Genomic DNA, 23,373 nt, shown 5'->3' with positions numbered 1-23,373 from the left:
CAATATATACTACACTGACGTTATTTGACATTCACCATAAAAAACGTCGTGTTTACACACTGAATGGTTCCCCTCAAAACAAATAACAAACGTCAGCCATGTTGTACGCTTTTTTTTAAAGTATTTCCTGCACGACGTGAATTTGCCACTTTCAGTGCTGAGAATTAATTGGACATTTTTGTGTTTAATTAAATAATGACCAAGGCTGAAAAGGAGGTCAAAGTTAAACGTACCAGAAGATTAATTTGAAGATAAAAAAAATATGGCTAAAACCCAAGCTAGTATCACAAGCTAGTATTTTCTAAAACAAGAAGTCATTTTTACTGACGGTGGTTCAAGGCAGGGGCCAAAAAGAGTGTCAGCTTTAAAAGGTTCTGAACCTTGCTGTATAATTTGTACAATATTAATAAACAACTTAAAATGAATGGGTAAAATAAAATACACCACACCACCTTCTTTTCAGCTCTATGATTTGATCATATTTTTTAGATCATATTTTTAATTTATCTTTTGTTTTTGTTCAATGTTGTCAAGAACATTATCAAGGTGTTCTGTGTAGGGTTATTATACAGTAAGGTTAATGTTTAAAACATCCCGCTTAAACACTGAAACACTGCTTAGGTGTAGTGCCTTGTAAAATGTATGCAAGATTGAACTAGCCATGGCCTGAATAAACCTTTGTTCACATAAAGCATTTGTCAGATACTATTATCCAAAACAACCTCCAGTGTTAATCATGTCACATATAACCAGCAGCCGTAACAATAACATCACCTCATTGTTTCTACAATCTCTGTTCATTTACTCGGCTCCACTGACCAAAGAGGAGCACTGTGAAGTTCTACAAACACAGAATGAAGTCCATCCGTTGCTCTGTATACATTTTAGCCCATTTTCATTCTGTTCATCATAGTCAGGACCTCCACAGAGAAGTATTATTTGGATGGTGGATCATTCTCAGTTCTGCTGTGGTTATTTTGTCACATTCTGGTCGCTGATAAAATAGTTTATGTTACAAAGAGTGGGTCCCCAACTTGGAGCAGCCATTTTTCAAATGTTTCAACTTTAACACAGAATCTCTTACACCTCCAGACCTACAAGTGTCAGTATAAAGGCTGATGCAAAACAAGAAGAGGAAACACAGCAGAAAATGTATGTATGTAAATATATTTTATTGTTGCAAAAGATGGGAATATAATATATATTATTATATAATATATAATATTTGCTCAGGAACTAGTTGCCCTTATGCTAATGAGCCATTTTATAGGTTCTTCCTAAAATAATCATTACAAGAATTTAAAAAGCAAAGGATGGTTTTAAAACCTTAGAGCAAAGTACTGCATTTAATTCCCTGTTTTGACATTCATACATACACAAAAGACAGAAGGGATTGTATACACACCTACTCTCTGATCCACAAAAGCGTTTTATTCTCGGAGGCTGCTAAATCATAGGGAGTAATTAACTTGCAAGAAATTTTTTCCTGGAACTACAAAGGTCTTTATATTCGTCGCCTGCCGCTTAGTGGACAAAGAAGTGTAGGGCACAGAGTGGAATTTAATTTGCTACAGCCAGAAATTTGTATGAAATGCTGTGATCTTTTTTAAAATGTATTTTTATTTATTTTTTCTGGATTTTCTTACTTGCTGGAGTAGCAGGGTTTACTCCAGACAATGGAACATCGCTGTGAGGATTTGACTGAAGTCACAAAGTAATTACACTGATGTTGGATGATAAATCCTGGATCATAAACACCACTCCCATTTATCCCAGATATAATGGATGGAGATGTAAGGCTATACTTCTTAAGCGAGCGCTTGGCATTGGACACGGTGACCTAGGGTCACGTGTGGCTGCTCCAGGGCTTCTATCTCTATTTTATACTATGGGGATTATACAAATTGTGTGTGCACAACTGATGACTATCAGTAACTGGATCGCTGGACACTTAGGACCTTAATACGTTGTAACCACACGTTATTTTTGATGAAGAATGACCGTCAGTAAACGACTTCCTTACAAAAAGTATTTAAAGGTGAATTATGAATTTATTATGGTTATTGTTCACTGACAACTGTCAGTCAAAATGTTTCACCCAATCCTCGCTGCTAGTGGGCGTGGCTTTGAGTGCCGTATGTCTTAAAAAGCAGCTCGTGCTTTCCATCAGTTAACCCTGAGAAGAAGATGCTCTATGTCCAGTGTGCGTAAAAGTGAACGCGCTTATCCTCGCGCTGCAATGCAGTCAGTGGACACGCCGGTGCTGTCCCACGCGCCCTCCGCGCCGCTCTTTCCGGACAGGTTGACCGTGCACATGACGGACAGCGTGAACGTGAGCGCGTGGACGCGGTCGAACCGGAGCCTGCGCGAGTTCAGCAGTCTGGAGGATATCGAGGTTTCGGCGGACGGCAGTCCCGCTCTGCGCCTCTTCATCTCGGCCGTGTACTCGGCAGTGTGTGCCGCGGGTCTCGTGGGTAACTTGCTGGTGCTCGCGCTGATGCGCGCCAAGCAGGGCCGCGCGACCAACGCGGTGAACTATTTCGTGTTGAACCTGGCCGTGACGGACCTGCAGTTCGTGCTGACTCTGCCTTTCTGGGCCGTGGACAACGCGCTGGACTTCAGCTGGCCGTTCGGAGACGCCATGTGCAAAATCATCCTGTCGGTGACGGTGATGAACATGTACGCGAGCGTCTTCTTCCTCACGGCCATGAGCATCACGCGCTACTGGGCCGTGGCCTCCGGACTGAAGCGGCGACGGCGGCGGATTTGCGCGCGATGGTGCACGCTTTCGGTCAGGTGCGTCGCAGCCGCGCTCTGGGTCTTGGCCACGGCGGCCACGGCACCCACGACCGTGTTCTCTGCGGTGACGGTGGTCGCGGGGGAGAAGCTGTGCCTCCTTCGTTTCCCCGAGGGCCACCGCTGGCTCGCGCTTTACCACCTCCAGAAGATCCTGGTTGCCTTCGTCCTGCCCATGACCGTCCTCTCCATCTGCTACCTGCTGCTCCTGCGTTTCATCCGCCGGCGAAGCATGAAGCGCAGTAGCCGGCCGAAGAGCGCGCGCTCTTCCGTGACCCGGTCGGTGACGGTGGTGGTCCTCTCATTCTTCGTCTGCTGGATGCCCAACCACGCCATCACACTGTGGGGGGTCCTGGTGAAGCTGAACGCGGTCTACTGGGACCGGAGCTACTACACGGTGCACACCTATGTGTTCCCGCTCACCGTGTGCCTCGCGCACGCCAACAGCTGCCTGAACCCGGTGCTGTACTGCCTCATGCGCAGGGAATTCAGGAACACGCTCAAGAAGCTTTTCTGGCGCTTTTCGTCCTCCTCTGCCTCTTCCCCCCCACCGAACGCCAACGGAGGAGCGACGAGCCTCAACTTCAACAACAGCAGCGCGCCTCAGATCCCTTTAAACCACATCCACACAGAGATCTGCCACATCTCCGCTCCCCTGACCCAGTAATCACACAGTAATTATACACCAGGCGACCTGTAAATACTCTGTAATTATAACGTCATCTTAACGGTGGGACCCCGTCACAAGTTCAGTCCGCGCGCACTAACTCTGTCGACCCCATTGGTCCGTTACACCACCGCGCGCTCTGCCGGAAGTTTTCATCCAATCAGCTCGCAACATAAAACTGATCATACGGTTTATATGTATTTATTTATTTATTTATTTAAAAAATTAATTTAAATTTAAATCTAACACCTGATTGGCTGAGGGCCTATACGTTTTGGGGACTGTATTTATTTATTTGTTTGTTTATTTCCATCAGACCTTAAAGTTGATAAGTGGCCTATTGGGGAAAATAATAATGCACGTAACTTAATTTAAAAAAAAGGAAACCTGAGCAAATCTGAAAATACAAACAAGCAGGACACTGAAAAAAACGTGGAATATAGAGTAGGAAAAAAACAACAACAGTGAACTGATGCGGCGATAAATAAACCCTCACACAAATACAAGACCAGACCAAGGAACACTGAAACCAAAGGGATACACTTATATACACAGGAGCTCACACAAGGAACAAGTCCATATCTGCTTGTAAATATAAATACAGAAATAATGTGCATCACATATTTCAGTGTTGTGCTTGAGTGGCATCTGAAATGTACCGAACTAAACACTACGCTGAACACTGAAGAGAAAATTGAACAAACTACTGAAATAAATACAGACTGAAATTCCTGAAAATGACGTTTTCTGGATGTTCTTCTCGTGTGTCATACTTCAGTCCTTTATCGTGTGTGTGTGTGTGTGAGAGAGAGAGAGAGTATGCAATGTATAGCTTTGATTAAGCAAAAATTTAAAATAAAAAATCTCTTAAAAATGCAGTAGAAGAAACCTTAATTAAAAAAATATGTTATCACCCTTTGCTTTTTTTTACATAGATTTTAAGCTATACTTAGTTTGTAAACTGTTCAGACTCTTTGAGACGTCTTCAAAATTATTCTGAAGGTTTTGGCTGTCTCGTTTACTCATATCAAACCTTGTATTTAACCTCAGACTATACATGATGTCAAAGTCAGTGCTCTGTTTGGGCCCTATCCTCTGCTGTAGAACTCACGACTTTACGACTTTGGCCATGTATTTAAGTTTTTTTGCCGTCATTTAGCCGTTGATTCAACGTTGAAATAACGTAAGGACTGCCGTCTAATCAACGTTCTCTTAAGGTTGAAAATGAAAGTTGAAAAGACGTCCAAACACAGACATTGAAAAGACGACTATTAGACGTATTTTGGACGTCCATTGACGTTATTAATTGGTCCCGAAATAAATTACTTGTATAAAATGCATTTTGGACATCCACTGACGTTATCGATTGGTCACCACTTAACTAAGTTGGATTTTGGACGTCCATTGACGTTTAAAATATGTCCTTGGCGGAAAGACTACTTTTAGACCTATTTCGAACGTCCAGGGACGTTCCTTGTTTACCGGCATTCCTATGGGATAGAGGTAAGTGTAGACTTCCTTATTCTTTATTCTGTTTTTTTTATGGTAAAAATATTTAGAGGGTGTTTAGATATAAAAAGCTGAGCTGTGTAAATGACATCATCACACAACATCCTTTGACCACTGATGAAGAAAGGTGTTTGACTTTACATCTACATGGTGGACTAACAAGGTAGGTGCCTCTAATAGAGTGGACGGTGAGTCAGCACAGTGTTTTAAAACTCCAGGAGCACCGCTGAGTCTGATCCACCTGCACAAGGATGAACGGGGCATCTCTCTTTTCTGACAGGTTTTTTACTAGGTCTCCTCGTTTGATCCTCATTTCGGCGACTGGAACCTAAACACTGTGAGCGATGTGGTTAGGAAGAGACAAAGGCCAGGCTACTCATTAAGACATGCTATATATTGCTGCCAATATTTACATCACTAAAACACAATCACATATTCAACCCACCTTGCGTCTCACAGCACGGTCAGGAACAGAGAGAAAAGAGAGAAACGAGGAACTTGGGTTAGAAGCTAATTAGCATTAGCATGTTTTATAAAACCAATAATTCCAATTCCAATTATAAAACCAATTCAACTGATATTCTAAAGCAGTGACACATTTAAACGTACAAGCGTCCATCAGTAAATACAATGAAGTAAAAAGATATTACAAATGTTTAAACATATCATAACTGCTAACACCTCAAAATAACTATAACATAATAACACAACAATAATAACATCAATATGTCATTTACATTTTAAAGGATTTAAAGATAGGGAGGGTAGGCAAAGAAGGGTGGGACAGTGGGGTAGGGAGGGGTGTAACTCAGTGCTTGTCCTGAGGTAGCCCTGTCCCACACATTTCTCTGCTCAAACACAGCAGACTCAAAACATCAGGTCTTTAAGGAGGCCTTCATACACTGAATACGGTGCACTGAGGAGGAGAGAACACCCAGCTGCTCAGAGCAGAGGAACTCTAGAGGAAATTTAGGACCAGGTCTGAGAAACGAGGGAGTTCTAGAAGTCCTCAAGCCTGTCCAGGAGCTGCTGGGTGTGGTGTTCAATATACTCCCACACTGCAGAGTTCAGGGTCCCGGGATTCTCATACACACGCTCCTCCAGGGCAAAGACCTCATCCAGGAGGTATGTTTTCTATATGTGGCTACTGAGAACATATAGGGAACGAGCGCTGGCTCAAATCCCAGAACTTCAGGTAATTTATCTTTTGAACTATGTGACTGCAATGCAATTTAAACCCATGACTGGATATTATTAAGATCGACAGTTGACCTTGAGTCTATTCAGACCCACATACTCACGTATGCCAGAAAGAGTTCTGCGTTTAGCTCACCAGCATTTGAGGCCAGAACCATCTTGCAGCACTTGACTATAACTACCACAAGGACTTACCAGTCCGGACAAAACCTGATGGAAGCTAACAGGCCATTCTTATTGAATACTTATTGAATTTTGTATTTTTCTTTTATTGTTGTTTAACTGTAACCATGCTGATAACGGCTGAAATCTATGCAGGGTTTTATGAGGACAATTCATCAAGATTTTGGATGTTTACATGTAAGTATTTACAAGTGAACTTGGTTGGGCAGAAGGGGCTTTTGCTCTGTCTGGCTAACTTTTCCTTCTCTCTCCTCTTCTCTAAGTCACTAATATACTTCTCTGCTTTCTGGTCTTTCCTTGCTATGTAGTGCAAACAAATATAACGACATCTGTTACAGATTTAATTAAAAATATATTCATTCATTCATTATCTGTACACGCTTATCCAGTTCAGGGTCGTGGTAGGTCCAGAGCCTACCTGGAATCATTGGGCACAATGTGGGAATACACCCTGGAGGGGGCGCCAGTCCTTCACATGGCAACGCACACTCACAACTACGGACACTTTTGAGTCGCCAATCCACCTACCAACGTGTGTTTTTTGGACTGTGGGAGGAAATCGGAGCACCCAGAGGAAACCCACGCAGACACAGGGAGAACACACCACACTCCTCACAGACAGTGACCCAGAGGAAACCCACGCAGACACAGGAAGAACACACCAAACTCCTCACAGACAGTCACCTGAAGGAAACCCACGCAGACACAGGGAGAACACACCACACTCCTCACAGACAGTGACCCAGAGGAAACCCACGCAGACACAGGGAGAACACACCACACACCTCACAGACAGTGACCCAGAGGAAACCCACGCAGACACAGGAAGAACACACCACACTCCTCACAGACAGTGACCCGGAGGAAACCCACGCAGACACAGGGAGAACACACCACACTCCTCACAGACAGTCACCCGGAGGAAACCCTCGCAGACACAGGAAGAACACACCAAACTCCTCACAGACAGTCACCCGAAGGAAACCCACACAGACACAGGGAGAACACACCACACTCCTCACAGACAGTCACCCGGAGGAAACCCACGCAGACACAGGGAGAACACACCACACTCCTCACAGACAGTCACCCGGAGGAAACCCACGCAGACACAGGGAGAACACACCACACTCCTCACAGACAGTCACCCGGAGAAAAAACCCTCGCAGACACAGGAAGAACACACCAAACTCCTCACGGACAGTCACCCGGAGGAAACCCACGCAGACACAGGGAGAACACACCACACTCCTCACAGACAGTCACCCGGAGGAAACCCACGCAGACACAGGGAGAACACACCACACTCCTCACAGACAGTCACCCAGAGAAAAAACCCTCGCAGACACAGGGAGAACACACCACACTCCTCACGGACAGTCACCCGGAGCGGGAATCAAACCCACAACCTCCAGGACCCTGGAGCCGTGTGACTCCAACACTACCTGCTGCGCCACAGTGCCGCCCATTTAAAATATATATCTCTCACTATTTTCATGTAAAGGAGGCTGCACAAGAACACCAGAAAATACAGTCTCTACAGTGTCAAGACCGAGAAAACGTATGGCCACATCCCAGACCTGCAGGCTCATATTCTTGAGATGGGACTGACTGGCAAGGGAATGCCCAGAAAATCGCCTAAATAAACTTTGACCTGCTTCAACCTGCACTGGCACCAAAACCTAGACATACACAAGCAAGCGCAAGTCAGGAGAGACTCTGATAGGTTGAAAACACCTGTTTTTGATGGTATTTTTCTTGGCTAAAAAACACACACTTGAGGCTTGAGCAAATGTATGACATCAGTTGATGCCCTGATATATATTTTCATTTCTTTTTTGTCATGTTTTGCTAAAGACCTAGTCCAAAATACAGTAATCCATCATTATACTGACTTATTTGTAAATGTTGATTTTGTTTTTTAAATGAACATTAATTCAAATCTCTATCGATATACGTTTTGCCCAACATTAATTTTCATATAAGGTTGTTGCACTGCTATGAGTTTTATACTGACCTTAGCATTCTAGTCTCTTCTGTACATAGTATATTACTATAGTTCTAATATATGACGTATCAGAACTATAAAATCACAACCATTTTAAAACAAATTTGTAACAATAGCATTGTTATTTTCTTGTCCTCTGTCCTTATTGTTCTGTGTTTAGTAAATTCATGCACAGTGGTGCAACAGGTAGTGTCACAGTCACACAGCTCCAGAGGCCTGGATGTTGTGGGTTCGATTCCTGCTCCAGGTGTCTGTGAGGAGTGTGGTGTGTTCTCCCTGTGTCCACATGGGTTTCCTCCGGGTGCTCCGGTTTCCTCCCACAGTCCAAAAACACACGTTGGTAGGTGGATTGGCGACTCAAAAAAGTGTGTGTGTTGCCCTGTGAAGGACTGGCGCCCCCTCCAGGGTGTATTCACGCCTTGCGCCCAATGATTCCAGGTAGGCTCTGGACCCACCGTGACCCTGAACTGGATAAGGGTTACAGATAATGAATGAATGAATGAATGAATGAATTTCAATCTTGTCTTTTTTTAATCAACTTGTAACTGTGAACTTTATCGATTAATGTGTCATTTGTAAAGAAATAATTATTACAAATATATTTTTCATAAATACACAAATACGCTGTATAAAATTGCTTATATATTTTAAAAAATGAAGTGTAGACAGACCGGAATAAACTTGTGCAAAATAATAGCAATCAAAATGAGGTAATATGGTGAGGTTTATTACAAATAAAAATAAAAGACCTTGATGTCGCCAGAGGGAGAGGGTTTGATTTTAAAGGTGAGGGACAAAAACCAGTGTGACCTGAGGATCAGCTCAGACTCCCTGAAAGGGAAAGAGCTAAACTGCCCAGAGGTCCACCTCACTTGATGAATGAGTGTGTAGTTAAACAAATCACAGATGCAACCACATTAGGCTAATATTTTACTTCATACACTCATCATAGAAAGTCATACTGACATTTTATATTTAAATTTCACATAGATATTTTGTGCAGTGTATTGGACACAAGATCTAGGAAAATACAAATCTTTGAACCCTTTTCAATTTGGAGAAGCCTCCTCTGAATTTCTGGCACTTGTAACCCTGTTTCACCTGCCAACACCTCTCTCACCAGGCCCTCCACTGCACTCATTTCTCCTCTATACATGCTTCCTTTAGCGTGTGGTCTCCGTTCTCTGCCTCTCCTATTACCCGCATCTGAACAGCCCTAACACCGGAACCACAGTCTGCTAACCAGTTTACTTGTGGCAGAAGTGAAACTCTCCTAAAAGCTCTGCTCCAGGTGAGGCTCGAACTCACAACCTCGGCATTGCTTCAGTCGTACTGCTTTATAAGTACCGCGCGCTGACCGATTGCGCCACTGGAGCTCGTGAGGGCTAGTTGATTGTTTGGCTTTTCATGGGTCACTGATTAAATGGCGGCTGTGGAAAACCTGCTGAGCTGCTCCTCTCGCCTTATTAACGGCAACAGCTTCGCGAACCGTTGTTGTCTTGTTTGTTTACGTTCAGGAGCCGAAAGGCTACCTCACTTTTTCCACATACAACACTTCAAAAACCAAACGTACTATTGTTAGTTGTGTAGAAAATTTCTAACCCAGTAAACAATTAGCCGTTGATTCAACGTTGAAATAACGTAATGACTGCCGTCTAATCAACTTTCTCTTAAGGTTGAAAATGAAAGTTGAAAAGACGTCCAAACACAGACATTGAAAAGACGACTATTAGACGTATTGGTCACCATTAACTAACTTATTAAGATGGATTTTGGACGTCCATTGACGTTTAAAATATGTCCTTGACGGACACACTACTTTTAGACCTATTTTGAACGTTCAGGGACGTTCCTTGTTTCCTGGGAAACCTTTCTTCCTTGCTAAGATAAATACTTGGGAACTTTGGGGGATAAAACACCAGAGGGCGTCATATAGCTATATTTGATGTGATGTATTCTCAGTAGAAGGCAGTGTTCAGGACAAAGTTTTTGTCTTTTTTTTTTTTTGTCTGCTCATGTTTTGATAAAAATGAATCTCATTTAATTTGAAAGCAAAGTAGAAGGCTTTTCTTTATTCTTCATTGTACATAACATTTTCACATTCATATAAAATATTCTTAGGATCTTCATTTGATTCACATAATGTTATTCACAAACATCACTGAAATTGAACTAAGCAGGAAATATAAATCCTATTAAACTGGTCTTCAAATGAATTAATAGTTTGAATCAAAAGAGGAACGAGTGTTATGGTGTCAATCCAACCCTTTGTGTGATTGTTAATTTATCATTTTATATTTGGGTTTATTTAATGACAATAAAATCTTAAGTTAACATCTAAAATATGGCTTTTTATTTTTTTAGCATTTCAGCAAAGGTTCAGTGCCATATAAAACAGGATACAGGATGCATCTCTAAGGCTGTCATTAGTAATTAATTAGTAATATTTGATGATAAAGTGGTTTTTTATAAGGGCAAAACTCAATTAATAAAAAAGTGACAAACCATTTATACATTTTTTAGGTTTTCAAAATATTTTGTTGTGAAAAAACAACCCAAAAATCCTCAAAAGATGAATATGAAAGAATTATAAAATTAAACGGTAAATGGTAAAAAAAAAAAAAGAATTAAATTTAATTATGCCTTACCATGAAAAACCAGCTAATTATTTTATTGCATTTTTAAAAATGATTGTTTTTAAATTTAATTTAATTTTGTTTTATTAATTTAATCATGACTGCATTAAGCATCTCCAAATATTTTTTTGCAACTTTTCTGTCACAGAATATGTTGTAAAATCTGTGGAAAGTAAATAAACCCTAAAGAAGTACGGTTGTGCTGAAACACTGGATATCTGAGAAGTGGAGTATGGTTTTAAGGTCTACATTTTTAAGTGGTATTACTAAGCTTGTTAGAAGCAAAGTATGAACACAACTTCTAAGACTAAACTTTTCAATTTGGTGTGGACAAGTATCAATGCAGATTTTCTAAAAATCTAAAAGCAAAAGGAAGCTATAACAAAGACGTAGAGTGGACACAATAAACACAGAAAATCCTGACATTTCTAGACGTTACATAAATGAAATATAGGGTCCCTGCCATGTGCACAATATTGTATTTTATATCCTATCAATACCTGGATATATCTCTCTGAATTTAGTCAAGATCCCCGTGGTTCAGAAACTTGGTCCTGTTATTAATTAAATTAACTCATTAGCTGGAACCAATCATGGATTGCATGTGAATGAAAGGGGTCTCCAGGACCAGGGTTGAAAAGCAGTGCCCTTATTTTCAGTGTTCTGTTTTCTCTGGATCTAGATGTTCTCTTCGATCAGAAATGGTTGCATCCTGGTCATTCAAGTCCTTGATATTCACCATAGTCAACTCTCCCAGTTCCATGTCACTTGCCTTAGAAGCTGGAGAAGCAGAGTCCTCCACAAAGTCCTCCAGGTCCTCCTCTGGCCTGAGTCCAATGTTGTCAGGGATGATCTCCACCTCAATGTCTGAGGAGTCCTCACTCTCCTTGAACCAGACGGTTTTGTGCTTGCCCTGCCGCCTCCTCTCTTTGGTCAGAATGGACTTAACCTGGTCTTTGGACCCCCGGGCTTTGGGATGGCCAGCTGGGCTGCTGCGGTGGACGTGGTTTGTGTGAACTCGCATGCCGCATATATTGCAGTGTCTTTGCCTCTCACGTGGAATCACTCTCAGTCTTCCTGCTGGAGCTACTTCCAGCTTCCGCTCTCTCCTTTCTGCTCGTCTGGATCCTGAGCGGTTCATGTCACCTTCATTCAGGAAGCCATCGTTGGTGAACTGAAGGCTGTCTCTGGGCCTTGGTCTGTTACTGGGCCGATCACGCCGCAAGCATGGACCTAAACACTGAACAGGGGCATAAGATCAATCCCACTTTTTGTTAAATGAGCTCGGTTTTACCAAACACCATTATTGAATCCCACTTTTAATTAGAGCCGGACTCACAGAGCTTTGATGAGAAGTTGCTGACCTCAGATAACTTGAGCGTATCGGGGTTTTCTTTCTTCAGACGTGAGATTAGGTACCCAATCACAATGAGGCAGAGCACCAGCAGGGCAGCCATTACAAACCCCAGCAAAGCCATGTCCCCGGCACGATATCCTTCTGAGGGTGACTGGACTCCTACAGCTATGGTGGAGATCACGGATTGTAAGCACTGAAATGTATGTTTTACTCAACCTGAGTTTAATGACTTCAAAATGGCCGCTGCTCATGTTATAAGCTATCCAATTTCTAGTTATTTCACCCATTATCTAGGACTCCACAAATCATACAGTACCTCTAAAAAGGGAGGGTCAGGCGAGGACACATCCCACCAATTCTTTTTTGAAAAGCTGCTAATACAAATATTTTGAACATTTGACTAAGCCACGATGATAAACACATGGATTTAAGCTTCATAGCGTCATAGCTCTATTGCAAAACTAAGAACTCAAACTTATCAAATGTATTCAATAACTTTTATATGTGGTTTATGTGGAAAATGATATGAATATTATATTGGAATCACTGTTTGATCAGCAGTGATATTTGACCAGTTTGAGAACTCACGTGGTAAAACATGCACTGAAAGAGCTGCTGTCCCGGATTCTCCAGTGGAAATGTCAACTGCTTTGACCTGCAAACGACCCAATACATTTCAGACTGCTACAATGACGTGGCATTATTTTGGTGAATAATTACTGCAATCTTTTTCATGGGATATAATAATGGCATCTCAGTTTAGATTTGAAACGTATAAGTTCCATGTGCTCACCTGCAAAGCGAAGGATTCGGTCCGAACTGCTTTTTTCAGCAGTACAAATCCATCTGTGGTTATGTTGACATAACTGCTGTATTGAACTTCATATTTTATGTCTGGATTTATTCCCTGCCATTACAAACACAGTTTATTATTGAACTCATATTTAATAGCTTTGATATTTAGACTCTTTTTTAAACGAAGTTGCACCACAGTGTAACTTCTACCATAAATCTATTAAAAGAGCAATCAGACCTTTTCATATTTTCTACATCTAACTAAATCTCACATGAGATAATGGAACAAACGGCTTCGTAGACCTTAAATGAACTTATGCTCCACAGAGTGGGTCCCAGACATGGGGGCAGCCATGTTTAAAATAGGTTTAGTGCAGAATCTCTGATACCTCCAGGATAATAGGTAATTAATAAATATAATGTTTTGAATTTTTTTTTCTTTTTGTGAGAAGACTAACTGTAGAGAATGGCTGATTGCTCTTTTAAGGAATGGTACTATACCGCAACCTACATTTGCAAAGTCATCATCCCTGGCTCTGACTCTAAACGGCCTGTTTGAGGTCCTGTCTCTCAGCACCATGTTCTCAGGGCCTGAGTTGCTGTAAACGTATGCCTCATATCGTTCCCTCTCAAATTTCGGTGGGTTCCTGCTCTTTTTCATCACCTCAATGTTGACTGAGGTGGCTGCAAACTGGTCTCTGTTTGAAACCTGTGAGGCCTGTAAAATAAATAAATAAATTTAGCATAAGTGGAAATCTATTGATATATCTGTAATTAAGATTAGAATTTCAAAATGTTAATTCAGAGTGGTTTTAATGTGAAATGCTTCTTTCTACACTGTAAAAAAATTGCTGTAAATTTACAGTCTGCAGTCTTACAAGTTTACAGTCTGCTACAGTATTTTATTGTAATACTCAATTACAATAATATGCTGCAAATTTGAAATACAGTAGTGTTTCTGTAAAAATACAGTAAATGCCTGGGAACTCTGCTGCCAGTATTTTACTGTAAATCACAGTATTTACAGTAAATTATTGTATTATTCAATTACAGTAATATGCTGTAAATTTGAAATACAGTAGTGTTCCTGTAAAAATACAGTAAATGGCTGGGAACTCTGCTGCCAGTATTTTACAGTAAATCATAGTATTTACAGTAAATTATTGTATTATACAATTACAGTAATATGCTGTAAATTTGAAATACAGTAGTGTTCCTGTAAAAATACGGTAAATGGCTGGGAACTCTGCTGCCAGTATTTTACTGTAAATCACAGTATTTACAGTAAATTATTGTATTATTCAATTACAGTAATATGCTGTAAATTTGAAATACAGTAGTGTTCCTGTAAAAATACAGTAAATGGCTGGGAACTCTGCTGCCAGTATTTTACAGTAAATCACAGTATTTACAGTAAATTATTGTATTATTCAATTACAGTAATATGCTGTAAATTTGAAATACAGTAGTGTTCCTGTAAAAATACAGTAAATGGCTGGGAACTCTGCTGCCAGTATTTTACTGTAAAACTTACAATAAATTTTTTACAGTGTAAAGTAAACTTGGAGACCCGGAATTAATTTGGTGATTATAACCAAGTCATAACAAAAGCAATCTTTCAAATTTAAAATATGAGAAATAAACGACCGGATGCCTGAGACATTTTTACAAAAGGTGTGGACCTTGATTTACCACTATTTTACCATTGAAAACATCATGTCAATTCAGAGGACACAAATTTCACTGATCATTTTGGATATCAAAAGTAATTTCTCTCATTTTCTCAATAATAGACCCCTTCATATCAGACTATACATGACTTGATTAATACCTCAATTTTGGTTTATTCAAAAATAAACAAATAAAATAAAAAAATTAAGTAATTCAATTTAAGTAAGAGGCATTCTCTAAAAGGACCTGTTTAAGGATTAAATTAAAACATATTACTTACCAAAACTGTGAGCGATATTGGGCCTGCAATATCAGCTGGTTTTAACATAGTTATATTTCCAGTGGTTTCATCTATTTGAAAAATACTGTCTTCATTCCCTAGATAAGAAAAATCAGTAAACACAACTATAACATACAGATAAACAATAAACTTGATATCTTAACTCCAGCATTAAAGGTGCAAAAGGCAAAATCATTCATTAAGTAGTACAATTAATCTAAAATATGAAGCATATGATATAAATAATAGCTTATTTTTAATCATGGCATCAGCAAAGGTCAATTCTGTGCCAGAGAAAACCTGTTTGGAAAACAACTCATCCACGTTGGATGGCCTCTTTATGTTGTTGTGGTTTGCCTGCTTGGCCAGTGGAGGTAAACTTTACTAAAATGTGGTCTGGATTAGGGATAGGTGAACCCTGGTGGCTAGATAGAAGAACTACAATAACATACGGGTGCTAGAGAGAAATTGACTAATGTACCTTTAAAGGACCAATTAGTCATTTTCAACACTGATTCTTCTTCACGTTATAAAACAGCAATTATTCATACACCTGGTGGCCTGGATGAATCAGATATTCTGTACTAAGCCTATTTTAAGCACGGCCTTCCCCCTGTGGGAGCCCTGATCTATGGAGCATAAGCTGGTTCATTTAGGGACAACAAAGCATCTCTTTCCTTCTCATGTGTATTGCATTTTGCATAAAAAACTGAACAAAGCTGTAAATGACTTTTATTAATAATGTTTGCTACATTGTGATAGAAGAAATATCCAGTTTCTACCATTACCTCGAACAATTTTGTAACTTATCTCCTCATTTCTGCTTTTGTCTCCATCTCTGGCATAGACTGGACCTGGCTGCAACTGTAAGGGACCTTCCTAGGGGTCAACAGACGTCATGTGATTATACTTCTTTTCATCCACCTTTTCAAAAACACTGTGTATTATAAAAATAAATGCATTTCATGAACAAAGACAAAAAGTGGGGTTAATTTGCCTGTTTTTCTGTGAGGTTCACTCTGCCCTTATACCCGAGACTCAGGCAGATTTTGGCAGTGCCGAGATTGGTCCGTGTACACGGCTGGAACCAGGGTGGACGATTGTCTATGTCTTTTATGTTGACTTTTATAGTTGTAGAAGCTGTGAAGGAGAGCTGGTCAGATGGTGGAGGTGATGGAGTGTCCTGTCAAAATAAAGAGATCACTGTATGAAGTGCAGGACCACCAGGTGAACAGATGTTCAGTTGTGAACATACAGCTTGCACTGTCTAACCTCCAGTGACAAGCACCTAAAGGAATGGGGGACTCTGGAGCAGTATCTGGTCTCACTAATATATACTTGCAGCTAAATGCAAGTATATGCTAAATGTTTAATTAAAGAGCAGCAGCTGTTACTGCAGCAATGAGGGCAAACAAGCTATTAAGAACTAAAGTAAGTTGGATTAAATGGTGTCACCAATCCACCTACCAACGTGTTTTTGGACTGTGGGAGGAAACCGGAGCACACGAAGGAAACCCACACAGACACAGGTAAAACACACCAAACTCCCACAGACAGTCACCTGGAGGAAACCCATGCAAAAACGGGGAGAACACACCAATCTCCGCACAGACAGTCACCCGTAGGAAACCCACGCAGACACAGGGAGAACACACCAAACTCCTCACAGACAGTCACCTGGAGGAAACCCACACGGACACAGGGAGAACACACCACACTCCTCACAGACAGTCACCCGGAGGAAACCCACGCAGACACAGGGAGAACCTCCAGGTCCCTGGAGCTGTGTGACTCCTACACTACCTGCTGCGCCACCGTGCCACCTTCTCAACAGTTTTAAACCTGAAAATTGTACTCACCTGCACATATAAGGTCAATATCACCTGCTGGATGACATCATAATCCAAAATCTTGTTCATGAGGATGTTTGGTTTGTATGTGCTCTCCAATCTGAAATACATGTTCTGTAGAAATAGAAAGGTTATTCTAGTTTACTTATTCATTCATTGTCTGTAACCACTTTTCCAGTTCAGGGTCGTGGTGGGTCCGGAGCCTACACAGAGTCACTGCGCACAAGGCAGAAACCCACACACACACACATTCACTCACACCTATGGACACGTTTGAGTCGCCAATCCACCTACCAAACTGTGTTTTTGGGCCATGAGAGGAAACCAAAGCACCCGGAGGAAACCCACACATACACAGGGAAAACACACCACACTCCTCACAGACAGTCACCCGGAGCGGGACTTGAACCCACAACCTCCAGGTCCCTGGAGCTGTGTGACTGTGACACTACCTGCTGCACCACCATGCTTTCTCTAGTTTGCTTATTTTAATGAAAAAAAAACATTTAAATTGTTACTTACCACAACTGGCTCCAGGGTGTAATACAACACTCCAGAGTCGTCGTCTTTGGCTTCGATCAGGGCAACACTGGTGTTAACAGGTGTGAGCTGAGAAAGAATGATTTATTTGTTTATGGTTTTACTGTCCTGTCAAAATGGCCATTAAGTAGACATTCGTTTTTCAGTCAGAAATAATATCAGAAAATTAGACCGAAGCATTCAGCACTGAGTACAACAATAAACGTTTACTATGTAATGTGTACACCCTTTGTAAGGGCTTCCATTCCTTTTAGTATTTCAAAGAAATCCTCAGGAATACATTCCCAAAACTCTAAAACTCAGTTTTAGAATTTGGTTGCAGTTTTTTTTCTTGTCACAATCCAAGAAATCCTAATTACAAATCCACATCTGTTTTCCATGTCCAGTTTCGGTTTTCTTTTGCTAGTGTTCTTCTTTTGTATCTGTTTCCTTTTTACACAAATGGCTTCTTGATAGCTACACAACCCTTCAGGCCCCGAATGTTGAGTTGCATTCTTACAGTGGAAGGATGGACACATTCATTCTTTCTTTCTTTCTTTCTTTCTTTCTTTCTTTCATTCATATATCCATTCGTTTTCCATTCATTATACAGGGCATAATTACAGGTGAAAGTGGCCTAACAGAGGCAAAATATATTCTCACCTCATTAACATTTATCTCATATTCACTCTTGGCAAATGAAGGAGGGTTGTCGTTGATATTCTCCACCTGGACAAGGACAGTCAGAGTGACCTGTGAACAGTGAAAAATATTAAACTAATATCAAATCGGATTTCCTGTATGATATACTTTTATATAGACAAAACTGTGGACACCAATGGGGCTTTTAATAAGTAGTCTGTTACCCTTTTGTGGCCATAACAGAGTCTGCCCTTCCAGGAAGGCTTTACACTAGATTCAGGAACATTGCAAATGAGGTCAGCTACAGATGATGGATGATTAGTTCTGGACTCTGCCCTGCAGTTCAGTTCTATCTGAAAAGTGACCATCTTATTTTAATATAGCTCTATGGAGATTATATAAGCTCTCCATGCAACATTGGGCTACTCATTTCAAAACGGGTGCATGTTAGATCAGCTGAATGCACTGTTAGAATGTTTTTTTCTTTTAATATTTGTGAAAAAGAAATGTATATGTAAATATATTACTTCAGACTCCCAGCCTATAATTTAAAATCAAGTTGTTTGGAGTTCTTCCTCCAAATTCGTTAGCATTAGCATTAGCATTAATATGGTAGAAGTGTAACTTGAGTGGGAGACTTACACTTTTGAAGCCTGTTTTATTGCAGCGGACCTGAACTGCCAGTGCCTCTGGATTTAATATTGCCTGAAAAATGAAATATAAGCATTAACACCACGTACACAAGCGTACCATTTCAGTATTGATATCAATATTAAATCATGCTCAAAATATCAGACCAAACACCAATTGTAATATCAGTATTAGCCCATTCTCAGGGTTTCAGTACAAGTACTTGTCCATAGTTACCGTTTTAATATCAGTACTGAAGTCATTAATGTCAGCCCATACTCAGGGTTATTTCTACTGATATCAGTATTGACCCATGCTCAGGGCTGCAATACTCAGACATCAGAACAAATGATAATTTTAATATAGATAATTTTAATATAAGAATTGGCCTATACTCAAGGCTCCCATATAAGTACTGGCACATGTTAAAGTTATTCATTCATTCATTCATTCATTATCTGTAACCCTTATCCAGTTCAGGGTCGCGGTGGGTCCAGAGCCTACCTGGAATAATTGGGCACAAGGCGGAGTGTGTGAGTGAATGTGTGCGTGTCTGTGTTGCCCTGTGGAAGGACTGGCTAAAGTTATCAGTATCAATATTGGTCCATATTCAAGGTTTCAACATCGTTGTAAGGCCTTAGTTAAGTATTCAGTATCATTATCAATATCAAACTGTATTTAAAGCTTCAATGTTGTATAAGTATCAGCCCATACTCATTAATTTAGGTTTGCTCTCATTACTGAAAATGAAACAATGGATTCACTCCATCTCTCCTCATTTCCACGATAAACGTACCTCAAAGTCCAGCCGTTTCTTCACTATCAAAAAGGAGCCCTTCAGATCAAAGGCATCTTCTGGGTTTGCTATGAGAGTTAGTGTCACATCCTTTGTTGTTGTGTTAATCTGGGCAACAACGGTGTCAATTGTGTTGTTCTCTTTAATGGTCACAGGCTCTGAGGGAACTGAACAAACTGAAGAGAGAAGACAAACATGCGTGTGCTTAATGAACTGTACCAGCGGATATAAAAGCTAGCAGCATCCAATCATAACATTATTCGTATGGTGAATATAAGTGTATGAACTATGTACTGGAATACGTATCAGTGCTGACTGTTACAGCAGGTTATATTTATTCTGGGACTCACATACAGGTGGGTTTCTGAATATTTGAGCTGTCTTTTAAGGAAAGGCACAAATTCTATGGCTAATGAAAGCTATAGAAAAGAATTCTAAGTTTGATAGCAATGTCCAAGTTAAAACTGACAACTGTACAGTATGAGTAGGGAAATTATTATGTGTCATCCACTCATCAGCACAGATCAAGGGTTATTGGTTGATTTCCAGAAGCTAATAGCAAATGTACCACCCCTGACAAAAACAAACATCACTTATCCATTTCCAACAATTCCTTAAAGCTGAACCTATGAAAAAGTCTTACTTACTTTTGTCAGTCAGGCACAGTTTATGAAGAAAGCACACTAACACACATCTGAAGGCAATTTTTACAGATTTTGGTCGATATTTCCTTTCCATGTCCCAATATCTGCGAAACACAAATAAGTATGGAGGACTCCGGGGCCGTGGCACCAGCTGGTACTTCTCCACATAAAGCACTGTCTGTGTTAGCCCATGAGTGGGAGTTGACTCCAGTCGCAATGTTTGTGACTTCATCTTACGGTCATATATTGCCTAAAGAGCTTGCCAACACTGGACTGCTCCCTCCTACAAAAATACTTGCATCTGTTTTCAGGGGTCATTTCGTACTAGTGCTGATGCTCCCTCGCAAAGAAACAGCACAAGAATGTACCTGCAGAATGGAGGGCTTTTAACATCTTGCCTCTGAGATATAGTAGAACTGGAGTCTATGTTTTTTAGACATTTCAGAAACAAGAGACGAAATCTGGCCATCTGTTTTCTGATCCCAGACTAGGCCAAGACTAACAGATCTCTTTGGACTGTGTTAATCAGTTCTGTCTGGGTAAGTAAATCATAAAACTTGAGAACAGTCCCTTTGGTTTCTTGCTCAAAAGCAGAAAAAAATTCAAATATCTAACACCTACCAAGTCAATCTCCTGGACAGCCTTTATGTCTGTATTAGTATTTACTAGAGGTTTTCAAGTTTAAACTACACTTTGAAAAATGAAGGTAGCAAAAGGAGTTATTTGAAGAAGCAAGCATTCATTTTCTCAAATGATTCTTACGCAACATTTTGAAACAGCAAATATACTAGTATAATATTTATTTATATGTACCTTCATGGTCTCTAGCCCACAAGCTCTAGCCACTAGCACACACAGCCATGACGCACTGGTATTATTAGTATTCTACATGTTTGGAGACAAGCAGAGCTTCATCAAGCTGGCTGCCACCTCTGCAACTCCCCTACACACCCACCACCCCTCACTCCTCACTGCTGCTGTGTGGGGGAACAACAGGCACACAGTGCCCAATGAAGCAGACACATTGTGCAGCCATGTAGATGCCTGCTAACGTCATGTGTTCAGAGCCCTGCGCAGCTGCAGAATGAATCTTGAAACAGGGGTTCTAGTAGTTTTGATTTGAATAAAACACAATATGATGGGAACCGGAATAAAGCTGAACAATTCGAGGAATGTACCAAATTCTGACCAAGACGACCACTACTTCCTGGTACTGGTTTGCAATTTATTCACTCAGGTTTTGCCCTTTTTGCGGGCTTGAAGCTTTAAAACTTAAAAAAAAAAAGCTTTAGAAAAATGTAAAGTTATGGCTCCCCCTACATTTACAGAGTCATTCGTTATCTGTAAGTGCTTATCCAATCCAAGTTCCTACCTGGAATCATTGGGTGGGAATACAACCTGGAGGTGGTGCCATTCCTTCACAGGGCAACACAGACACGGGGAGGACACACCAACTCCTCACAGACAGTCACCCGGGGCGGGAATCGAACCCACAACCTCCAGGTCCTTGGAGCTGTGTGACACTACCTGCTGCGCCACCGTGCCGCCCCCCTCCCTACAGACGCGGGAGGTGGTTTTCTACTCACCTCCAAAAAGTACATAATGCAGTTTCTGCCGTTCTGAGCTCGAAGTAGCAACAACAGAGACACTATTCTCCCTATTACAGGTCAGTGTAGCATAACAATAGTTCTAAAGCTGTAATTTTAAGGTACAAATATTATCTTTATTTTAGTGTTGCTTTAAAATAGTTCTGCCAGTTTTGAAACTTTATCCATGTCTACATTAAAAGCACTAAAATTAGGATGACCAGATCTGAGATGGTGAAAAAGAGGACACGTATCTGGGGGGGGACTACTGACGTGCAGACTGACCAATTAAATGTTTACAGAGAAGGTTATCGACCAATAACGGTAGCTCTACAGTCAGACCGTCCAATCAGAAGATTTTAGGCTACTTCACAACGCCCCCTTCTCACCAAACGGAGTAGGGGAGGGCGGGAGTAGTTTGTGAACGAAACATCTCGAAGTTCTATGTTAAGCTCTAGAAAAACTAAATGTCGGACGTTTGTTAAAATCCGCCGGACATTTTTTAAGTCTAAAAAAGAGGACATGTCCGGGTAAAAGAGGACGTCTGGTCACCCTACTAAAATAAACATTATTTTACATTGTACATGCTCTTTCAGTAAAAAGGTAATTGTAGATTTGATCCAGTACAAAGAGACAATAATCAAAATACATACTAGAGTTTGCTCAAGGTTAGTGGCTCAAAAAGTAACATGGCTCATGGACCTCAAAGCAAAACAACTATAATTCGTATTCATTCTTATTTTCTCATTCATTTAGGCAAACAAATGCCTTTGGGTGTATAGGAAGTGAAAATGAGCTGTAGCTAAGTGGCTCTGCATCATTCACTATGTATGGTAGAAAGGACGTTTCCTCAATCAGCTTTGGACTTAGAGTTATACCTGCAGTATGAATGTCCAACAGCCAGAGGGCAGCAGTGTACAGGCCAAGCAAGAGGAAGTTGCCCAATAGAGTGGGCCCAGTGTTTAATCATTGCTGTGCCTGATCCACTTGTAACAGGGCAACACATGCTAAAATGCCACCACTACGTCAATGTCACAGCAGCACTTTGTAACATTTGCTCTGTAAGGTCCTGGGTAGGGTCTTGACTGCTGAAGAACATGTTGAAGCTTATAAAATAAGTGAAGAATTAAGGATGCTTAGCATATGTATGCATTATGTACTGCCAGTCAGAACAGAGCTTATTTAGTCTTAAAGGCACAGTATTAAAAAGGTTGGAAATAGTCAATACAATTATGAATATTTTGGGTCAAAAAATTTACAGAAGTGGCGTCTTAGGGAAAAAAACGTGGTAATATTTTGGCTATCAGCACTTTAGATCACCAGTGAACTTTGCTCAAACCTGCTTAGAGCTCACTGGAGTTCTTCCAACAGCACATAAATACTACAGGAGCTCATTGTTAACACTGTTCTAAATATTTATATCTACTATATGGAATAGTTCATAGTGGAGCAATTGGTCATGGTCTAGATTAAACGTGAGCTGTTATATTCATCTGTGAGGTCAGACCAATAGCAAAATGTTTTCTGGCCCATGTTCCCCATTGTTATTCTGTCCACTTGCCACTTGGATTGATGGCACTTGGGTGGTCTTCTGGCTGCCAGATAGG

At 40.7% G+C, this 23,373-nt stretch overlaps 2 protein-coding genes and 1 non-coding gene across 4 annotated transcripts; 1 reads left to right on the top strand and 2 right to left on the bottom strand.

The window, feature by feature from the left end:
- The first annotated feature begins 2,195 nt into the window (after positions 1–2,195).
- On the top strand, positions 2,196–3,605 carry rxfp3.3a2 (relaxin family peptide receptor 3.3a2). Its single transcript, XM_066648251.1, has one exon. The coding sequence runs from the start codon at positions 2,240–2,242 to the stop codon at positions 3,461–3,463; it is 1,224 nt and encodes a 407-aa protein (XP_066504348.1). The 5' UTR covers positions 2,196–2,239; the 3' UTR covers positions 3,464–3,605.
- Positions 3,606–9,643: 6,038 nt separating this feature from the next.
- trnai-uau (transfer RNA isoleucine (anticodon UAU)) lies at positions 9,644–9,736 on the bottom strand. Its single transcript is given in 2 exon segments — positions 9,644–9,679; positions 9,699–9,736. It is a non-coding gene; the product is annotated as a tRNA-Ile (tRNA).
- Positions 9,737–10,449: 713 nt separating this feature from the next.
- cdhr5a (cadherin-related family member 5a) lies at positions 10,450–20,299 on the bottom strand. Of its 2 annotated transcripts, none has more exons than XM_066648197.1 (14): positions 20,184–20,299; positions 19,537–19,712; positions 18,753–18,815; positions 18,132–18,221; positions 17,472–17,558; positions 16,959–17,063; positions 16,097–16,282; positions 15,888–15,978; positions 15,100–15,197; positions 13,660–13,866; positions 13,147–13,260; positions 12,942–13,008; positions 12,361–12,518; positions 10,450–12,236 (listed from the first exon to the last, which is right to left on the bottom strand). In XM_066648197.1, the coding sequence occupies exons 1-14, from the start codon at positions 20,272–20,274 to the stop codon at positions 11,652–11,654; spliced, it is 2,118 nt and encodes a 705-aa protein (XP_066504294.1). In that variant the 5' UTR covers positions 20,275–20,299; the 3' UTR covers positions 10,450–11,651. The 2 variants fall into 2 exon arrangements, with proteins under 2 accessions (XP_066504294.1, XP_066504295.1); XM_066648198.1 differs by having other exon boundaries at positions 12,081–12,236; positions 12,336–12,518.
- Positions 20,300–23,373: the final 3,074 nt, after the last annotated feature.

The sequence above is a fragment of the Hoplias malabaricus genome, chromosome 16 (genome assembly GCF_029633855.1).
Source record: "Hoplias malabaricus isolate fHopMal1 chromosome 16, fHopMal1.hap1, whole genome shotgun sequence".
NCBI classification, from domain to species: domain Eukaryota; kingdom Metazoa; phylum Chordata; class Actinopteri; order Characiformes; family Erythrinidae; genus Hoplias; species Hoplias malabaricus.
Note: the sequence above shows the minus strand (reverse complement) of the source record. Positions and strands in the feature narration are given on the sequence as shown.

What these genes read in the sequence shown, in the direction of transcription:
- rxfp3.3a2 (XM_066648251.1), top strand. Translation starts at nt 2,240, where the DNA reads ATGCAGTCAGTGGACACGCCGGTGCTGTCCCACGCGCCCTCCGCGCCG.
- cdhr5a (XM_066648197.1), bottom strand. Translation starts at nt 20,274, where the DNA reads ATGGAAAGGAAATATCGACCAAAATCTGTAAAAATTGCCTTCAGATGT. An exon ending in ACTGTGCCTGACTGACAAAA is followed by an intron (nt 19,713 to 20,183) that starts GTAAGTAAGACT and finishes TTCTCTCTTCAG; the next exon opens with TTTGTTCAGTTCCCTCAGAG. An exon ending in CAATATCGCTCACAGTTTTG is followed by an intron (nt 13,867 to 15,099) that starts GTAAGTAATATG and finishes TTTATTTTACAG; the next exon opens with GCCTCACAGGTTTCAAACAG.